Below are 18,096 nucleotides of genomic sequence, written 5' to 3' on the forward strand. Positions count from 1 at the left end.
GTAACAGATGTTAGACTCTTTAGCCTAGTTTTGGCTGACAGTCATCTGCAGATAAAGTTTGTGTGAGGGACAGCTGAAGGTGCCATCTTACTCTGTCAATCATTTGGAGAGGTACCTGCAATATTTCATAAAGATGAAAATTTATTTCTAGTGAACTTATACACTTGTCAATAAATAGTAACTTTAAAAATGTAATTGATCGTAAACGATCTTTTCTAATTAGGGAGTAATTATGACTATGTGATTTAAAAAGGTAATTTTGAACTTGTAAGTTTACTGAATAATCTCCAGTATCCTTTTTTATAATATATACTAGAGGGACTAGGAACACAAACTTTAGCAGAATATTCTTTCCTTACTACTTTTCAAGTATATGCATTCTTTTGAAGATGCTGAAGTTAGAAATTAAATATCTGAGAGCTGCAAAGGAAAAATAATCCAGAACATGGAAGTTTTATTAGGATGATAAACAACATCTGCAGAGGTAGATCACAAGATGAGCTCTTTATTTTTTCACAAAATGCATTTTAAGAGAAATGTCTTTATCTGCAGATGCACCTTAAAACAGGAAAATGAAGAAAAAGCAAATGTTAATATGCTGTACAAAAAACATAGAGAAGAATTAGAAAGGAAAGAGAAACAACATGAGAAAGAAGTTGAAGCAAAACAACTTGAACCGACTGTTCAGTCACTAGAGATGAAACCAAAAACTGCAAGAAATACTCCACATCAGGTAAATCAATCTTTGGTAAAAATTCTATATTTCAAACTTTATTTATCAATTTTACTTATAATATCCACTTGATTTAATATATACTATTTAGGTCTAAAACAAGTCAGAAATGTTATCTCACTTCTAAAAATTAATGATGACACTTACGGGTACAATTATTAATATTTATTAGAAGTCTTGGCATCCACATAGGATATTATTTTATTACCAAGTGCTTTTGCAAACAATAATATGCCATAATGTATACTTAGTGATAACCTATTGATAAAAATGTTGTTCCCAGTAAAATTATTTCTTGTACTTCCCCTATTTCATATTGATTACTGTACCTAAAATAAAATAAAGAAGAAACAGAAATTATTGCAATCACAAATAATTTCATGATATTCTAAGAAGAGCTCTATAAATTTTATCTTATTTACCGTTGGTATTTTAAAATAAAAGTTTTATTTTGTATTGATGTAATTACACCACAGAAGTAACTGTGATCTGTGGGGAGAACTAGAAATAGACTCAGAAGTCCTGGGGAAAATCCTGTAGCTTGCTTATATTTTTAACCTTTCTTTTTCAAAATTGTGGTAACTAGATGAGTTCATCAGTGAATGTATATAGGAGTGACTAGTATAATGTCTAGATTTATGATTTAGTAAATGTAATTCATATAACTGACTATAGAAGTGTTAAAAGAGTCAAATTGCAATAGAATATTATCTGTGAAACAGAACTGTAATAACTTTGGGAAATTTTATCTGTCCAAATACATGTGAACTAAGGTTCTTACTATAGGGTGGTGTAAGGGTTAGATATCAAAGTGTAAATGCATTGTTTGGATATATTTTAATTTAGTCAAATTTGTTAATGCTTTAATTTATGCTTTTGGGTTTGTTGTAATTCAGGCAAAGGCTTTTCCAATTCTGATATTCTTAAAAATTCTCTGGTGTGCATGTGTGCGTGTGTGTGTGTTTTCTTTTATAAATTCATTGACTTCAAATAAATTTCTGGACTTTGTGGAATTTATGCTCTACAAGGTTCAAAGTTTTGCTTCAACTTTTTCTCCAGTTGGATATCCACTGACAGTAAACTTTTTAGTGTATGGATGTGCAGGTTATTCTTTAGCTTCAGAGGTAATCATCATATGTTATTTTATGGAGTACTAGCTAAAACTTTCTTTTATTTTATTTAGGATTTTCATAATCATGAAGAAATAAAAGATCTGATGGATGAAATTTGCATTTTGGAGACAGATATTGCTATACTCAGGCAGGAAATATGCACAATGAAAAATGACAACTTGGAAAAAGAAAATGAATATCTTAAGGACATTAACATTATTAAAGAAAGAAATGCTGCCCTTGAAAAGAGTATAAAACTCAATGAGGAAATAACAAAAACAGCATTCCAGGATCAACAAGAGCTTAATGATCTCAAAGCTGAGAATAAAAGGCTCAATTCCGAACTGCTGAAGGAAAACGAAAGCAAGGCAAGACTGGAAGCTGAAATTGAATCGTATCAGGCTAGACTGGCTGCTGCTATAAGTAAACACAGTGAAAGTGTGAAAACAGAAAGAAACCTAAAACTTGCTTTACAGAACACACAAGACATTTCTGTGCAAGTAAAAATGAGTTCTGATATTTCCGAAGTTGAAGATAAGAATGAGTTTCTCACTGAACAACTTTCTAAAGCGCACATTAAATTTAATACCTTAAAAGATAAGTTCCGTAAGACAGGAGATACTCTCAGAAAAAAGTCATTGGCTTTAGAAACTCTACAAAACGACCTAAGCCAAACCCAGCAGCAAATAAAGGAAATGAAAGAGATGTATCAAAATGCAGAAGCTAAAGTGAGTAATTCCACTGGAGAGTGGAACTGTGTGGAAGAAAGGATATGTCAACTCCAGCGTGAAAATCTGTGGCTTGAACAGCAACTAGATGAGGTTCATCAGAAAGAGGATCATAAAGAGATAGTAATTAATATCCAGAGAGGTTCTATTGAGAGTGGAAAGAAAGACCTCCTGCTAGAAGAGAAAAATAAGAAGCTAATGAATGACTATGATCATTTAAAAGAAAGTCTCTTTCAATATGAGAGAGAGAAAGCAGAAAGAGTAGTAAGTATCAACGAAGAGAAATATTTTCAAACTTCCAGAAAGAAAATTTAAACATTTGGTTCTGGATACATGTTGAACCTAGATGAATATAAAAATCAATAGGTGAAAAGTGTGTTTACCATACTGTGTAATTCCATTTACATGAAGCATCCAAAAAAGAGAAACGTATAGGGACATAAAGTAGATTAATGTTTGCGAAGGGCTGGGGCTGGAAGCTGGTAATGACCGCTAAAGGGTGTGAGGGATCTTGCAGTGATGGAAATGCTCTAAAGTTGGATTGTAGAGATGGCTGCACAACTCAGTAAATGTACCAAAACTCGTTTAACTTAAGTTAAAACAGATATAGTATGTAAATGATATTTCAACAAGGCTGTTTTAATAAGAAAGCAAAGGCAAAATGTGTTTACTCTATCAGCTTAGAAACATACCTTGTTTCTAGGAAATAAAAGGTAGAGGTGAGAGATGATTTACTTTGAGAAAAGACATTGTGTCACCTACGAAATTGTGTTAGGCACAGAATCATATTTTAAGATAGATAGTCCTGTACTGGTTAAATAATAATTTTAATGACTTTATGTTGCCACATGTTGGGCATGACCATGATGAAGGTATAAATGGAAATGTTTACACCTGAAATGAGTCTTTTCAAATTACAATTTAATTAAGTGATTTTCTTCGACACTTAATTCTAGATTTCACAGATGAACTGAAGTGCATTGCTGTGTCTTGTCATACCTTGCTTTAAGTAGCTTTTTATGTATTTTAGTTGGTATAGCTGTGTTATTATCATATTAATTTAACTTAAATCTGAAAATGTCAGTCTCAAATTACGTATTTTTATGACCACATAATGTTTTAAAGGCACCTACTTGTTATAAAATTATAATTTAGGATAAATGTGGTAAATTTTAGCAAAACCATATTTGGTTTAGTCTTCCCACTGGTATTTATTGTTTACTTTGAATATTTTTATTAATAATTAACTCATAATTTTTATTCCAAAGCTCAATGACTATCATTTGAATATAACTTTGTCCAGTACAAAGATGCTATAGCTGCCTGTGATTTATGAGTTAGGCATTAGATCCCCATTTTCAGACTAAAGAGGGGTGGCAGGCTTCACATACAGTGGGATTGGAGTAATTACAGAGGGAGTTGTAGGAGCTTGAAGTCCAAGAGGGAGGTAGAGGCCTGTTTACCTAGGGCCTCAAAGGTCATTGGAATTTTACTTTTATTCTGAGATAGGAATCTGTTAGAAGGATTTGAACAGGTGATTGAATATGTTAGGAACTTTGAGGTTGAGTTGAGCTTCTAAGATGATTGAATGGTGGGATGAGTCTGTTGTGTAAGTAAGAGAATACCAATTAGGCAGGAAGATAACACATTCTGCATTCCTCACTGAATTCAGTAATAAATAAACATGTGTATATGTGATGAAAAGAAGGTGAATTAATGTGTGTGGTGATAATTTTCAAAGTAGGTACGTTAGAGTTAAATAGTATTAACGTAATTTAATAATAAGGCAATTAATAAAAGCAGTAACAAAAATATTTTATCAGGTGGTTGCGAGACAACTTCAACAAGAAGTAGCTGATTCCCTTAAAAACTTAACTATGTTAGAGTCTCCACTGGAAGGTACATCACGTTGTCACATTAATTTGGATGAGACACAGGCCTCAAAGAAGAAATTATTTCAAGTGGAAAGTCAAGTATGTATGAAATTTAACATGTCAAGAGTTATTCTGTACCTGGTTGAATTATATAACATGTTTTAGGATACTAATTTTGGCAGAAGCTTTTGTATTGTAATTATAATTAATTATTTCCATTTTACTATCTTTATAATGTATTTTTTTTTATATTGTGATTTTCATTCTACCATTTTGAAAAACCATTGTATACCTCTTCTCTTGCAACATGTACCCTTGGCAATGTTGAGAATTATACATCATTCCTCACAGAAAACTGACTTTTCTCCTGTTAAACAGTATTTTAAAGTATTTTTTGTGTTGCTCTGATGAGGCACGCCAGATTAAATCTGAGGAGAATATTTAATGGAATGTTCCAGAAAATTGTCTTATTTCCTCACTTTTGTGAATGGACACAGAATCTGTGTCTATTTATTTCACAGATTCTGGGTTAACTTGTACAGAAAGGCCGCTATACTATTCTTTGAAATGTACGTGTTTTAGGTTAATTTACAAACTATTTGAAAAGTTAGGCATTTTCTTTATTTATCTTTTATTTAAAATATACCATAAAACTGTAGAAATATTTAGATTTGATATAGTATGTACATCAAAAATTGAGAGTTGAGAAAATGATCATGGTCCTGCCATTAGATTTTGAAAACAGTTTCACTGATATAATTCACATATCAGACGGTTCAACCATTTAAAATGTGCAACTCAGTATTATTAGTATATTCACAGCATTTTCATCACACTGAAAAGCAACCCCACATCTCCTAGGCATGACTGCAACCTTCCTCCATGTCTCTTCACCTACCCCTGTTATAGGCAGCCACCATCTACTTTTGTCTCCATAGGTTGGCCTGTTCTGTGTATTTCATATACATAGAGTTATACAATCTGTAGTCCTTTGTGACTGGCTTTTTCACTTAGCATAATATTTTCCGAATTCATGCATGTTTTAGCACACGTTGGTAGTTTATTTCTTCTTATAGGTAAGTGATATTCTATTGCATGACTATACTGGTTTTCCATTCATTCATCAGTTGATGGATCTTTAGGTTAGTTTCCACTTTTTAGCGATTATGAAAAGTGCTGCTGTGAGCATTCACTTACAGGTTATTATGTGGACATGTGATTTTATTTTCCTGCCATTGAACTTTATCCTCAGAGTTAATTGGACAGATTTCAGCACTTGTCTTGCTCATGCTATCCTTTCTGCCTTTTCAGTTTCTGTTCATCTAGCCTCATTCATTCAGACCTGGCAGACGATTTTTTTGTTTCATGAAGCTTTCTATGACTGCTCTGACTCTCATTGACCTTATGTGTTGGCGATTGTTGTCTAGTCTGTGCAGAAAAACTTAGTCCTTAATTTTACATGGCTTTTTTTATGGAAGATAATTTTGTCTCATTATAAATGTGCCTATCCTTGCATAAATTGAAACCATTTTAGCTTAGAAGATTTTAGCATACAATTAAGTACTTTATACCATACCAATTATTTCTTCTTTGAGACCTTGACACAGTAAGGTTTATATCCTAAATGTATTTTTAGCAATTAAATATCAAATCTAAACCAATGAGTCTAATAGAGGAGAATCGTTCAATCCCATGTTTACGTTTTTCTCACTATGAAAAGGAATCTAAATTGGCCTTTTTTCACTCTGCAGCCAGAGCTGTATTTCTGGACTGCTACCAGTTTGTCAGCTGAACAGTTCTGGCTGCAGCTTGTCTGAGGAACGATAGCACAGCCCTCAATCTGAGTGCTCAGCAGACGGCTCAGCACCACAGCAACAGTTGCTCAGAGGGAACTGATTCAGGAACCTCAATTTAGCAATAGAGCCTAGGGTTTTTCAGCTCAGTGTCTTTAGCCTGTTTCTGCTGGTCATGTCAGTTATGTACTATTCAGTCCAGGAGGTGCTATTTACATTGTAGTACATACATAGTCATTGCCTACTGAGGCATACAGATAGAAAAGTCAGTTATAAATTTTATGCCCCCCATTTGCTGCAGCTCTCAGTGGTGAGAAGAATGACTGAGTGCAGCTATAGGAGACTACTTCCATTGGCATGCCGCCTGCCTAACGTACACAATTTTGTTAAGATATACGAATAGAATTATTATGCTAATAGCAACTATTTTATGTAGCTCCCTATGTTCCACGTACTCTTCTAAGGGCTTCATGTTAGTCCCCAGTTAAACACCTAGTTGGGGGAGGTGACTCATGCCAGTAATCCTAGCATTTTAGAAGGCTGAAGGCAGGAAGATCACTTGAGCCCAGGAGTTTGAGACCAGCCAGAGCAATATAGTGAGACCCTGTCTCTACAAAAATAAATAAATAAATAAAACACTTACTGAGGCATGGTGGTGCATGCCTGTAGTCCCAGCTACAATGGGAGGCTGTGATAGGAGGGTCACTTGAACTTGAAATACTGGGACTGCAGTGAGCGGTGATCAAGCCTCTGCACTCCAGCCTGGGTAACAGAGCAAGACTCTGTCTCATAAGTAAAACATTTTGTATAGATTCCCATAGAATTGAGTTAAACATCAGGCATAGAATTATTAGCCACTTGATGTCTGCCTTGAGTGTAAACCATGTAATAAGGGGCAGCTTTAAACCATCTCAATCAATAGCCTCTAACTTCTCAAGAAGGTTCTTATTTCATGAATTTCTAAGCAAGACACTACCAGGATTAAGACATTTGGTGGATACCATTTTGAGATGACGAATCTCAATTGGGAAGTAGGGAGACCTCTACTTGACTGGAGCTGCCAATGATATAGTTGAGTGTCCCCCCGAAAGAAACTTTAGAACAAGACTTTCATCATGCCATAACTCTAAGGAAAAGGAAATTCTTTAAAAGAAAACAAAGGCAAACAATTGATAATCTGATTCTCATGTGAAAGTTTTCATTATAAAAGAAAACAAGGTCTGGGTGCCGTGGTTCATGTCTGTAATCCCAACACTTTGGGAGGCTGAGGTGGGTGGGTTACCTGAGGTCAAGAGTTCAAAAACAGCTTGGCCAACATGGTGAAACCCTGTCTCTACCGAAAATACAAAAATCAGCCAGGTGTGGTGGTGTGCGCCTGTAGTCCCAGCTACTTGGGAGGCTGAGGCAGAAGAATCACTTGGACTCAGGAGGTGGAAGTTGCAGAAAGCCAAGATGGCACCACTGCACTCCAGCCTGGATGACACAGTGTGACTTCATATCAACAAAAAATGAAAAACAAAGAAAAACAATGTATACTGGTCCAAAAAAGAAGAAAGAAAGAAAAAAAGGACAAAGTATACTGGTCAGTATCCTAACAGTGAAATAGTCCCTCTTTGAGATTAGAAAATAACAGTATACTCAAAGTAGCATCAATAAGAACCAATGTAAAATAGACAAGATTCACTATCTACAAAAGTAATCTGCACCAAGTAGCAACGTATGAGTGTGTGGTTGAGAATATTGTCTATAATAGGTGTACTAGAAGGAAGAGGCCTCAAGAGAAAGGTCAGAGCTGGAAATGTAGATTAGGGAATCTAGGTCAAAGTTTTGAGATTTTTCAGTCTCGAGAGAATTTAAAAAGTGAAATAACAGCCGGGTGTGGTGTCTCATGCCTTTAATCCCAGCACTTTGGAGGCCAAGGCAGGCAGATCATGAGGTCAGGAGTTCAAGACCAGTCTAGCCAACATAGCGAAATCCTGTCTCTACTAAAAATACAAAAAATTAGCCAGGTATGGTAGCACATGCCTGTAATCCTAGCTACTTGGGAGGCTGAGGTAGGAGAATCGCTTGAACCTTGAACTCAGGAGGTGGAGGTTGCAGTGAGCCGAGATCGTGCCACTGCACTCCAGGCTGGGTGACAGTGGGAGAGTCCATCTCAAAACAAAAAACAAAAACAAAACAAAACAAAAACCAGAAAGGAGTAGAGCTGAACAACACAGGTTGCTGTATTTAGAAATGAAGTGGGATCAGAGGAGCAGAGGGAGCATTTGGTCACTGCTCGCAGTTGCTGCTGAGTAAAGCAGAATAAAGTCCTTGATGACCCTTGGAGTTTTTTATTGAAATTATTAAAAATCAGATTTCAGTATAAAAAACACAATAAGTGATGAAAAATAGATTTCTGGATGAGACCATATGTCATGGAGTCCAATGGAAGGGGAGAAACAGGGTAATAGAAAAGCCACAAAAAGTAGACAAAGGTTGTGTTTTTGTTTACTATAGAAAAAATAAACTTTATTTAAAGAGAAGTGGTTAAGAGAAAGGGAAAACCTGAAACCTATGGGTGATTACTTAGAATGACAGTATTTAGCTCAGCCTGAGACAGATGAGGATCAAAAATGTAATGGGAACTAGATAAGAGTTTTCTAAAAATCGTGTTAGTAAGACGTAATTTAAGAAAACTTGGAATATCTTAAATATTAATGACAATGTTTCTAGAGTATCTTTAAAAACTGAATGTAAATATATAACTACTCTTTTTTTTTTTTTTTTTAACTAACCTTTGGTATTTTATGTGGAAAAACCCTCATTTGTAACAAAGATTTTTGGCAGTTTAAATTTCAGAAAAGATAATGATGAAAGTATGAATCATTTTTAGCAGTATTAAGAAAAGTGACTATTTTTGAAATCTACCCTTACTGCCATCAGGTTTATAAAACGCACTTTATACACCTGCCTAAATAAGTATTACTCATCCACTTATAAGAAATATATTTGGGATAAAAGAGGGTCTCTAGATTTTACAAAAATAACTTTAAACACTTTCTTTAAGACTGAAGAAAAAAATGGAGAATTAAGAAAACTTTTTGAGTTAATATCATCACTGGAATGTAATGTGAATCGAATAAGAAAGAAAAATCATGAATTAGAACAAGAGGCAACTGGGTAAGGTTTTCATATTGTAGAACATGTTAACCATTTATTAATTGATTTAACTCTAATTTTACTTGACTAAAACCTAGATACAAATTCATTTTATGTCTGTATTTTCATAATTAAACGAATTCTATTTTGAAATGTATTTCACAAGCTCACAACACAACTTTATAGGAATCTGTGTCATGGGGGCGGGAGTCAGCTGAGCTGCTGGGGCAAGGTGAAAGTTTTTTGAATGCCAAAATATTATACTTTTCTTTTTTTTCTTTTTTTTTGGTGGGGGACAGAGTCTGGCTCTGTCTCCCAGGCTGGAGTGCAATGGCCCGATCTCGGCTCACTGTAACCTATGCCTCCAAGCAATTCTCCTGCCTCAGTCTCCTGAGTTGCTGGGATTACAGGTGTGTGCCACCATGTCTGGCTAATTTTTGTATTTTTAGTAGAGACAGGGTTTTGTCAAGTTGGTCAGGCTGGTCTCGAACTCCTGACCTCGTGAGCTGCCCGCTGCAGCCTCCCAAAGTGACGTGAGCCACCGTGCCTGGCCACTTACTCTTTAATGATTTTGAAAACAATGACAAAGCCTTGGACATATAATGTCAAGTACACTCTTCATTATCTAGCTTGAATTTTGATTTCTGAAGATATTTTTGCTGTCTGTGGTCATTTTTTCTTCCCTTTGTAGTATCCTCTGCTGCATTCAAATTCTTTAAAGAAGACCTATTTGTGTCATTCTTTAACATCAAAATTTATCTTGATATGTAGCTTATATTTTGTTTCTGCTTCTTTCTTTTTCTTTTAGATATAAAACATATCGTGGAAGTTTACTCATTTTACACGGTACCTCCGTTGCATACATGAAGTATACATGTTATAAAACTTCTGTTTTACATAAATAAATTTTATATGTATATAAATATATGTAAAACTTAAAGAAAAAGTAAAGTGAGCATTCACGTTTTGATCACAGATTTTTTTTAAATGGAATGTGTCTTTGAAGCCCTGAACACAGCTACTTCTCTATTTATTTACTGAGCACTTAAGTTTGGTTCTGATTCTAATCGACATTTTTCTATCATTGCCATTCTCTACATGGTTTTGTATCTCTTTCGTTTTGTTGACATTATGTCAGCAAAGATCTCTAGATCTCTTCTTCAAAGTCTTTAAATCATCACACATCTCTCTGCCCCTTTCCTTTTTTCTAAAACTGCCCGTTTCCTTTTTCTCCTTAACTCAGATACTAAAGATGTTTTCTTCTCTTTTTCTACATTGAATGATCTCCTTGATGCTTTTTGTGTGTACTTTTTTTTCTTATTATAGACTGTGGTCAATGGGTATCAAAATGTATTTTTGTGTCTTTTTCAAACATATGTGTTTTACTTTTTTATCTTGGTTACTCATCTCTGGGTTATGGCTTATATTTAGTAATAGGTTATTTTACTTAGCATACCAACATGGATATGAATAGTTTATTTACAAGAAGTGTAGTTAGGCCAGGTGTGGTGGCTCACACTTGTAATCCCAGCACTTTAGGAGGCCAAGGTGGGTGGATCATTTGAGATCAGTAGTTCAAGACCAGTTGAGCAGTGAAACCCCATCTCTGCTAAAAATACAAAATGAACCAGGCGTGGTAGTACACGGCTGTAATCCCAGTTACTTGGGAGGCTGAGACAGGTGAATCACTTGAATCCAGGAGGCAGAGGTTGCAGTGAGCCGAGATCACACCATTGCACGTCACCCTGGGTGACAAGAGTGAAATTCCATCTCAAAACAAAACAAAACAAAATGTATGGTTATAATATCACTTTACCTGCCATATATGCCATAAATTGTTCTTCATATTATTTATCTAAGATTGTAATTTCATATAGAATGCTTTCAAACTATGTTCAGTTGAAACTGAAAGGATCATAGTTTATAGATTTGTTTCTTTGATATGCCATAACATCTTTTTAAACAATTATTAAATATTTACTCTTAAAAATACTTGACTTACTAATTATGTACATTTTTGCAGATATAAGAAACTCCTGGAAAGGACAATAAATATGTTATATGTATTTGGAAATGAAGACTTTGGTTTCCATGGAGACTTAAAAACAGATAAACTGAAAATGGATATTCTGATTAAGAAGCTAAACCATAAGGTAATTTTTTTTTAAAAAAATTATTTATCTTAAAGTCTAGATTACCTGAGCAAGGCGTGCAGATTTGTTACATAGGTAAACGTGTGCCATGCCATGATGGTTTGCTGCACCTATCAATCCATCACCTAGATATTAAGCCCCACAGGCATTAGCTATTGATCTTGATGCTCTCCCCCCTGACCCCCAACAGGCCCCAGTGTTTGTCGTTCCCCTCCCCGAGTCCATGTGTTCTCATTGTTTAGCTCCCACTTAAAAGTGAGAAGATGCAGTGTTTGTTTTTTTGTTCCTGCATTAGTTTGCAGAGGATAACAGCTTCAAGTTCATCCATGTCCCTGCAAAGAGCATGATCTCATTCATTGGTATGGCCCCCTAGTATTCCATGGTGTATATATACCACATTTTCTTTATCCCGTCTATCACTGATGGACATCTTGGTTGATTCCATGTCTTCACTGTTGTGAACGGTGCTGTAGTGAACATACAAATGCATGTATCTTTATAATAGAATAATTTATATTCCAACATACGGTAATTTTAAATCAGTTTTGGGATTAAAAATCACATAATTTGGGAAATATTAATAATGGAAAAACCCAAATTCTGCCAAAATATGTTGAGAAAATAGAAGACTAATATATATTTTCAGATATTAAATGCATCAGGCTCTTAATTAATCTTCCCCAGAACTGGGAAGACCTAGAAGGGGAGAGATTGGGCTACATTAATGAGGGCCATTTCAATCTTTTGGCCCTGCAGCAGCCATTTTAAAATATGTCAAAAAATACATTTAGGGGTTAAATATTTTGATTTCCTTCAGCTTCTTTACTCTGTGATGCTGGACCAGAATCAGGTTAGAAAGTAAGCCACATTATAAGAGTTAATAAAACCCATCTGATGAGATTTTATAGTTTGAAGCATGTGATTCCCAGACCCTCTGGATGGAAATTGGAGCCAAAGAAAACAAGGTCTTATTCCTCAATATAAATCTCTCAGCACTTTAAGCAGTGAAAGAAAGATTTTTCATTTAATTTTACTGACTTGATACTAATGAAGAGAATAGTTTTTAAAACATAAATCTTTCTTTCTATAAAAAGGACATGCTGTTGATTCTCTTAGGCCTTGACCTCTGGCCAGTGATCTGAAACCAAGCAACGTCTGTCTCCAGATCACTAGTACCAAAATCACTAGTACCAAATTAATTTGGGGCAGAGGATAACAGGTTTATTGAGAAATAATGAACACACCATGCAATTCACTAATCGTAATATACAAGTCATTGACTTTCATATTTTGAGAGAGGTATGCAGTCCTCGTTACAATCAATTTTAGAACATTTTCATCACCCTAAAAACAAACCCCACATTATTTAGCCATCTTCACTAGTTTCCCCCTCCTCCCTCAGCCCTAGGGAACCACCCACCTTCTTTGTATAGATTTGCCTATAAGCCTCTGAAATAAAAAGCAAGTGGTCTACAGTGACTGGCTTAGTTCACTTAGCATAATTTTTCATGCTGCATCTGTGCTGTAGCAGGTATTGATGCAGGGTTTTTGCTCCTTAGTTCAGCTAAATCTGAGTTCTTCTGTCATGACCAGGAAAAATTAAGCATGAAGACACATTGAAGGGTGAGGAGGACAGAATTTATTAAGTGAAAGAAAAGCGCTCAGCAAAGAGAGGGGTCCTGCAAACAGGTTTCCACCTCACAATTGAATACCAGGAGTACATGAGCTGAAGTGGTCAGGCTCCTCCCCTGCATAAGGTGTGAATTCCTGGTGACTCCTCCCCATCCCCCCAGTGCTTGTAGGCCTCCAGTCCTCTGCTGGCATGTCCAGGCAAGACAAGTCCAGGTTCCCTTATCTGCACATAACATCTGGTGTAAACGCTTGTGGGACTGCTTGAAGATTCTCCGGGGACACTTCCGTATCTGCCTACGCATTTTGCTGTCTCCTCCTAATACAGTATCAGTACTTAATTTCTTCTTATTGCTGAGTAATACTCCACTGTATGGATACATAAAACATTTTATTTATCCATTCGCCAGGTGATGAACCTTTGGGTTCTCCACCCAAACGTGATGGACGCTTTGGTTGTTTCCACTTTTTGACTCCTATTAATAATGCTGCTGTAAACATTTATGTATGAGTTTTTGTGCTTGCATATGTTTTTATTTTTCTGGAGTATATACTTATGACTGGAATTTCTGGATCATATGGTGACTTCATGCTTAACGTTTTGAGGAGCTGCCAGTTTGTTTTCCAAAGTGGCTGCACCACTTTACATTCCCAGCAGCACTGGAAAAGGGTTTTAATTTCTTTGCATTTTTTCCTAACACTTACTTCCTCTTTTTTATTGAACAAAGATTTCATCCTGTCGTGTGAAGTGATACCACATGTGGTTTTGATTTACATTTTCCTAATGACTAATTACATTAAGCATCTATTAATGTGCTTGTTATCCATCTTTATATCTTCTTTGCAGAAATATCTATTCAAAATCTTTGCCCATTTTTTAAATTGGGTTATCTTGTTATTTATGAATTGCAGACATTCTTTATATGTCCTACATGTGTAAGTCCCTTATCAGATATACGCTTCTCAAATACTTTCTTCTACTCAGTGTCTTACCTTTTCACTTCTTGGTACTGTCTTCTCAGGCACAGCAGTTTTCAATTTTGAAGTCCAATGAATCCATTTTTCCTTTGGAGTCATAGCTAAGAAAACACTGCGAAATGCAGTCACAGAGATTTATGCCAGGGTTTTCTTCTGAGGGTTTTATAGTTTTAGCTGTTAGAGTGAACTGTTTTGAGTTAATTTTTAAATAAGATATGTGGTCCAGCTTTATTTATTTTTTGCATATAGATACCCAGTTTTCCCAGCACCATTTGTTGAAAAGACTATTCTTTTTCCATTCTGTTCTTTTGTTAACCTTGTATAAAATCAGTTGACTGTAAATGTGCAGGTTTATTTTTAGATTATCAACTCTTAGCTTGTTTATGTCTATTCTTATGCCAAGGCCAAATCAAATTTAATGAGGAGTTTTTTTCCATCATATTGCATATTACCAGATGTCTTATGTCATAATAAAAAATAAATTTAGTGGAATATCTTTAACTTCACCTTTTGTGTCTCAAAGATGTCTCTGGCCAGTTTATACCTTACTTACTCTAAGACATGATGGGAAGTCAGGCTTATAAGACACACTTGATTTCTTTTTTTCTGCATTCCAACCTTCTAGTCTCTTTTCCATTGCCTCACTCTATAGTGATATTTGCGGAAAGTTTTGATCACAGGATCGGCTGACATAGTCTAATATTTAGTGCATCATGTTTTGCTAATTCATTGTACTTCATGGAATCTTCCATAGATGTCTACCACCAGGAAGGAGAAGTTTAAGTCTGAGTTGCCAGCTTTCCTCAGTGGAAATCAAGTGAAGTCATCATCTTTCAGTTCTCAGATCCTCTTTCCACCTGGTTCTCTTGGGTTGCACTGTGGCTAATACTTTTCTTGGTGCCAATCTTGCATTTTCAGAAACCACAGTTCCCTGTATTGACTTCCTTTTACTGAAACAGAGATGCACAGCTCTGCTTTCTAGCTCAGTAGATGATTCTTGGAATATAAAGTTTAATTCATTCCAAGAAAAAGTCTTAGGAGTGCAGCACTTCAAAATCAGGTAATGTTCAGGCAATTTATCAGAGACACATAGTAGATTAGTATTTTGACTTTCAAAATTTCAGAGCCAAGTTGTGTGCTATAGAGATGTATTGTGGCATAACATAGAGATGGGATGGCCTTAACTTCTCCATACAAACAAGCTTGAAGTAAGGTGAAGGAGAAATTGCATTTGATGTCTTAGCACTCAAAGCGCACTGTTTATTTTACTTCTTTGAAGACTAAAAATCATTCCATAATGTTCTCCTTATTTCCTCACTGAGAAAAGGAAAATGAAAATTGAACACTAGATGGATTAATAAATACTCAAAGCTTCTTCTTTTAGAATTTTAGTTAATTGAAATCAGGTAAATGTCTGATTTTGGTTATGTAACCGAGTATTTCTAGTTGTTTCTCAAATCATATGTCTTCTTGCTTCCCAGTCTGGTTTCCTACCTTGAGGGGAAATTGTAAGGAGACACCCTTGCCTTGTTATCAGAGCTCATAATTGAAGGGGGTTTTAGGAAAAGTTCCTCCCCAGCAGCTTATGTCTCTCTCCTGGTTATCTGCTGCTTCTCAGTAATGTTTGCCATCAATGAATGAATCTCAACATTTATTAGATCCTACTTTAAAGGAGACTCTTTGCTGCTACACAAGTTATGTTTCCTGTTTTCTCTTTTAAACTTTATTTTTCTGACGATTACCCAGAGTTTTGTGGCTTAAAAGAAAAACAATTCGTTTGTTTATGAACCTGTGGTTTGGAAAAAGCTTGGCCAGGAGAGCTTGTCTCTGCTCCCCTCAGCGTCTCTAGGAACAGCTGATCATTTGGGGAAATGGAATCATCTGAAGCTTTGCTCACCCATGTGTTTGATGGTTGATGCTGGCCATTGGCTGGAGCCTTGGTTGGGGCAGGCAGCATGAACACTGACACTGGCACTGCCAGGCTGTCTTTGTGGCCTGATCTCTCTCACAATCTGGGGGCTGAATTCGAAGGGAAAGCACTCTGAGACAGGGAAGCCACATGGCATCCCTTTTACTGCATTCTATTCATTAGAAGGAAGTCAATAAGGTTGGCCCATATTCTGTTTTTAAATGGGATGAATATAGCCTCACTTTTGTTTTAATTGACACATATATATACATAATTATGGGCCATGGAGTGACATTTTGATACATGTATATAGTGTGTAATGATCAAACTAACTGGCACATTTACTACTTCAACCATTTTTCATTTCTTTGAATTATGAACATTCAAAGTCTTCTGGCTTTTTAAAAACATACTATAAATCATAGTCAGCCATATTCACGCCACAATACCACAGGACACTGGAACTCATTCCTCTTATCTAACTGTAATTCTCTATCCATTAACGAGCCTCCCTTCTCCTACTTCTGTGAGCTTTTTTGTTGTTGTTAAGAGACAGGACCTTGCTAGTGTAGTCTGGGCTCTGGGCAACTGTAGTCATCCAGATTGGAGACAGTGGTTTGATCATAGTTCACTGTAGCCTCAAACTCTTGGGCTCACATGATCCTCACACCTCAGCCTCCTGAGCAGTTGGGATTATGGGCATGCAGCACTGCACCTGTCTAATTTTTGACTTTGTAGAGATGTCTCCCTATGTTGTCCAGGGTGCTCTGGAACTTTCAGCCTCACGTGATTCTCCTGCCTTGGTCTTTTAAAGTGCGAAGAAATAACAGGCATCAGCCATGTTGCCCAGCCCTCAGTTTTTCTTCAGCTCCCACACATGAGTGAGAATGTGCAGTATTTATCTGCACTTAACATAACATCCCTCAGACTGATCCACATGGCCACAAATAACAGGATTTAATTCCTTTATGTAGTGAATAGTATTCCATTGTGTATGTGTACCACAATTTTTTGTCCATTCATTTGGTGATGGACATATAGGTTGATTTGATACATTAGCTGTTGTGAATAGTACTACAATAAACATGTGATGACAGGTATCCTTGTGATCTATTGTTTTCTTTTTTCTGTTGCCTGAATACCCAGTAGTGGGGTTGCTGGGTCCTTGGACAGTTCCATTATTAGATTTGTGAGAAAAACTCGTGTTGTTTTCTGTAGTGGCTGCACTAATTTACCTTCCCACCAACAGCACGTAAGAGTTTCCTGTTCTCTGGAGCCTCACCAGCATTTGTTATTTTTATATCTTTTCAATGATAGCAATGTATTCAAATTGAAGCAAGATTATATCACGTTGTAGATTTGATTTGTATTTCCCTGAGGATTAGTGATACTGAGCATTTTTAAATTTATTTATTGGCTATTTGTATTTTTTTTCTAAAAAAACAGTATAATCAGATATTTTGTTCGATTTTGAACTCAAAATTTTTTTTTAATGGTCAAGTTGTTTGAGTTTCTTGTATATTTTAGATATTAGTCCCTTATTAGATGAGTAGTTGACAATATTTTCTCCCACTCTACAGGTTTTCTCTTCACTCAGTTGTTTGCTGGCCGGAAGCTCTTTAGCTCAATGTAGTACCATTGGTCTATCATTTGTTTTTTCCTATGCCTGATGTCTTACCCATAAAAATCTTTGTGCAGACTAATGTCCTCAAGCATTTTCCCTATATTTACTTACAGTAGTTTGATAATTTGGGACCTTACATTTCAGTCTTCAATTGATTATGAGTTTTTTTTGTTATATGGTGTTACAGAGGAAGCTAGTATCATTCTTCCCCATATGGATATTTAGTTTTCACAGTGCCATTCATTTGAAGAGACTGTCCTTTCCCCAGTGTATGTTCTTGGCACCTTAGTCCAAAATCAGTTGGCTTTAAATATGTGGATTTATTTCTGGGTGCTGTATTCTATGGCCTTTACCCCAAGAATCATTACTTCTTAAAATGCAATTCAAATTGTCATGAAACATTTGCAGTCTAAGGAAAGGCT

The 18,096-nt window shown here is 35.8% G+C and overlaps 1 protein-coding gene and 1 long non-coding RNA gene across 2 annotated transcripts in view; both read left to right on the forward strand.

Moving 5' to 3' along the window:
• Positions 1 to 552: 552 nt before the first annotated feature.
• Positions 553 to 12,671, forward strand: LOC105501658 (ankyrin repeat domain-containing protein 20A2-like; the record flags this gene model as incomplete). Its single annotated transcript, XM_011927667.1, has 6 exons — positions 553 to 733; positions 1,917 to 2,837; positions 4,397 to 4,546; positions 9,290 to 9,402; positions 11,405 to 11,534; positions 12,651 to 12,671. Coding segments are annotated over 6 exons (1,516 nt in total), but the record flags the coding sequence as incomplete, so codon positions are not given.
• Positions 12,672 to 13,393: 722 nt separating this feature from the next.
• LOC105501657 overlaps positions 13,394 to 18,096 on the forward strand; it is a 15,634-nt gene continuing 10,931 nt past the window's right edge. Inside the window, exon 1 of the long non-coding RNA XR_001000218.1 lies at positions 13,394 to 13,490. This is a non-coding gene — a long non-coding RNA (uncharacterized LOC105501657). The remainder of the gene's footprint in view (positions 13,491 to 18,096) is intronic.

The sequence above is a fragment of the Colobus angolensis genome, unplaced genomic scaffold (genome assembly GCF_000951035.1).
Source record: "Colobus angolensis palliatus isolate OR3802 unplaced genomic scaffold, Cang.pa_1.0 Scaffold734, whole genome shotgun sequence".
Classification (NCBI taxonomy): domain Eukaryota; kingdom Metazoa; phylum Chordata; class Mammalia; order Primates; family Cercopithecidae; genus Colobus; species Colobus angolensis.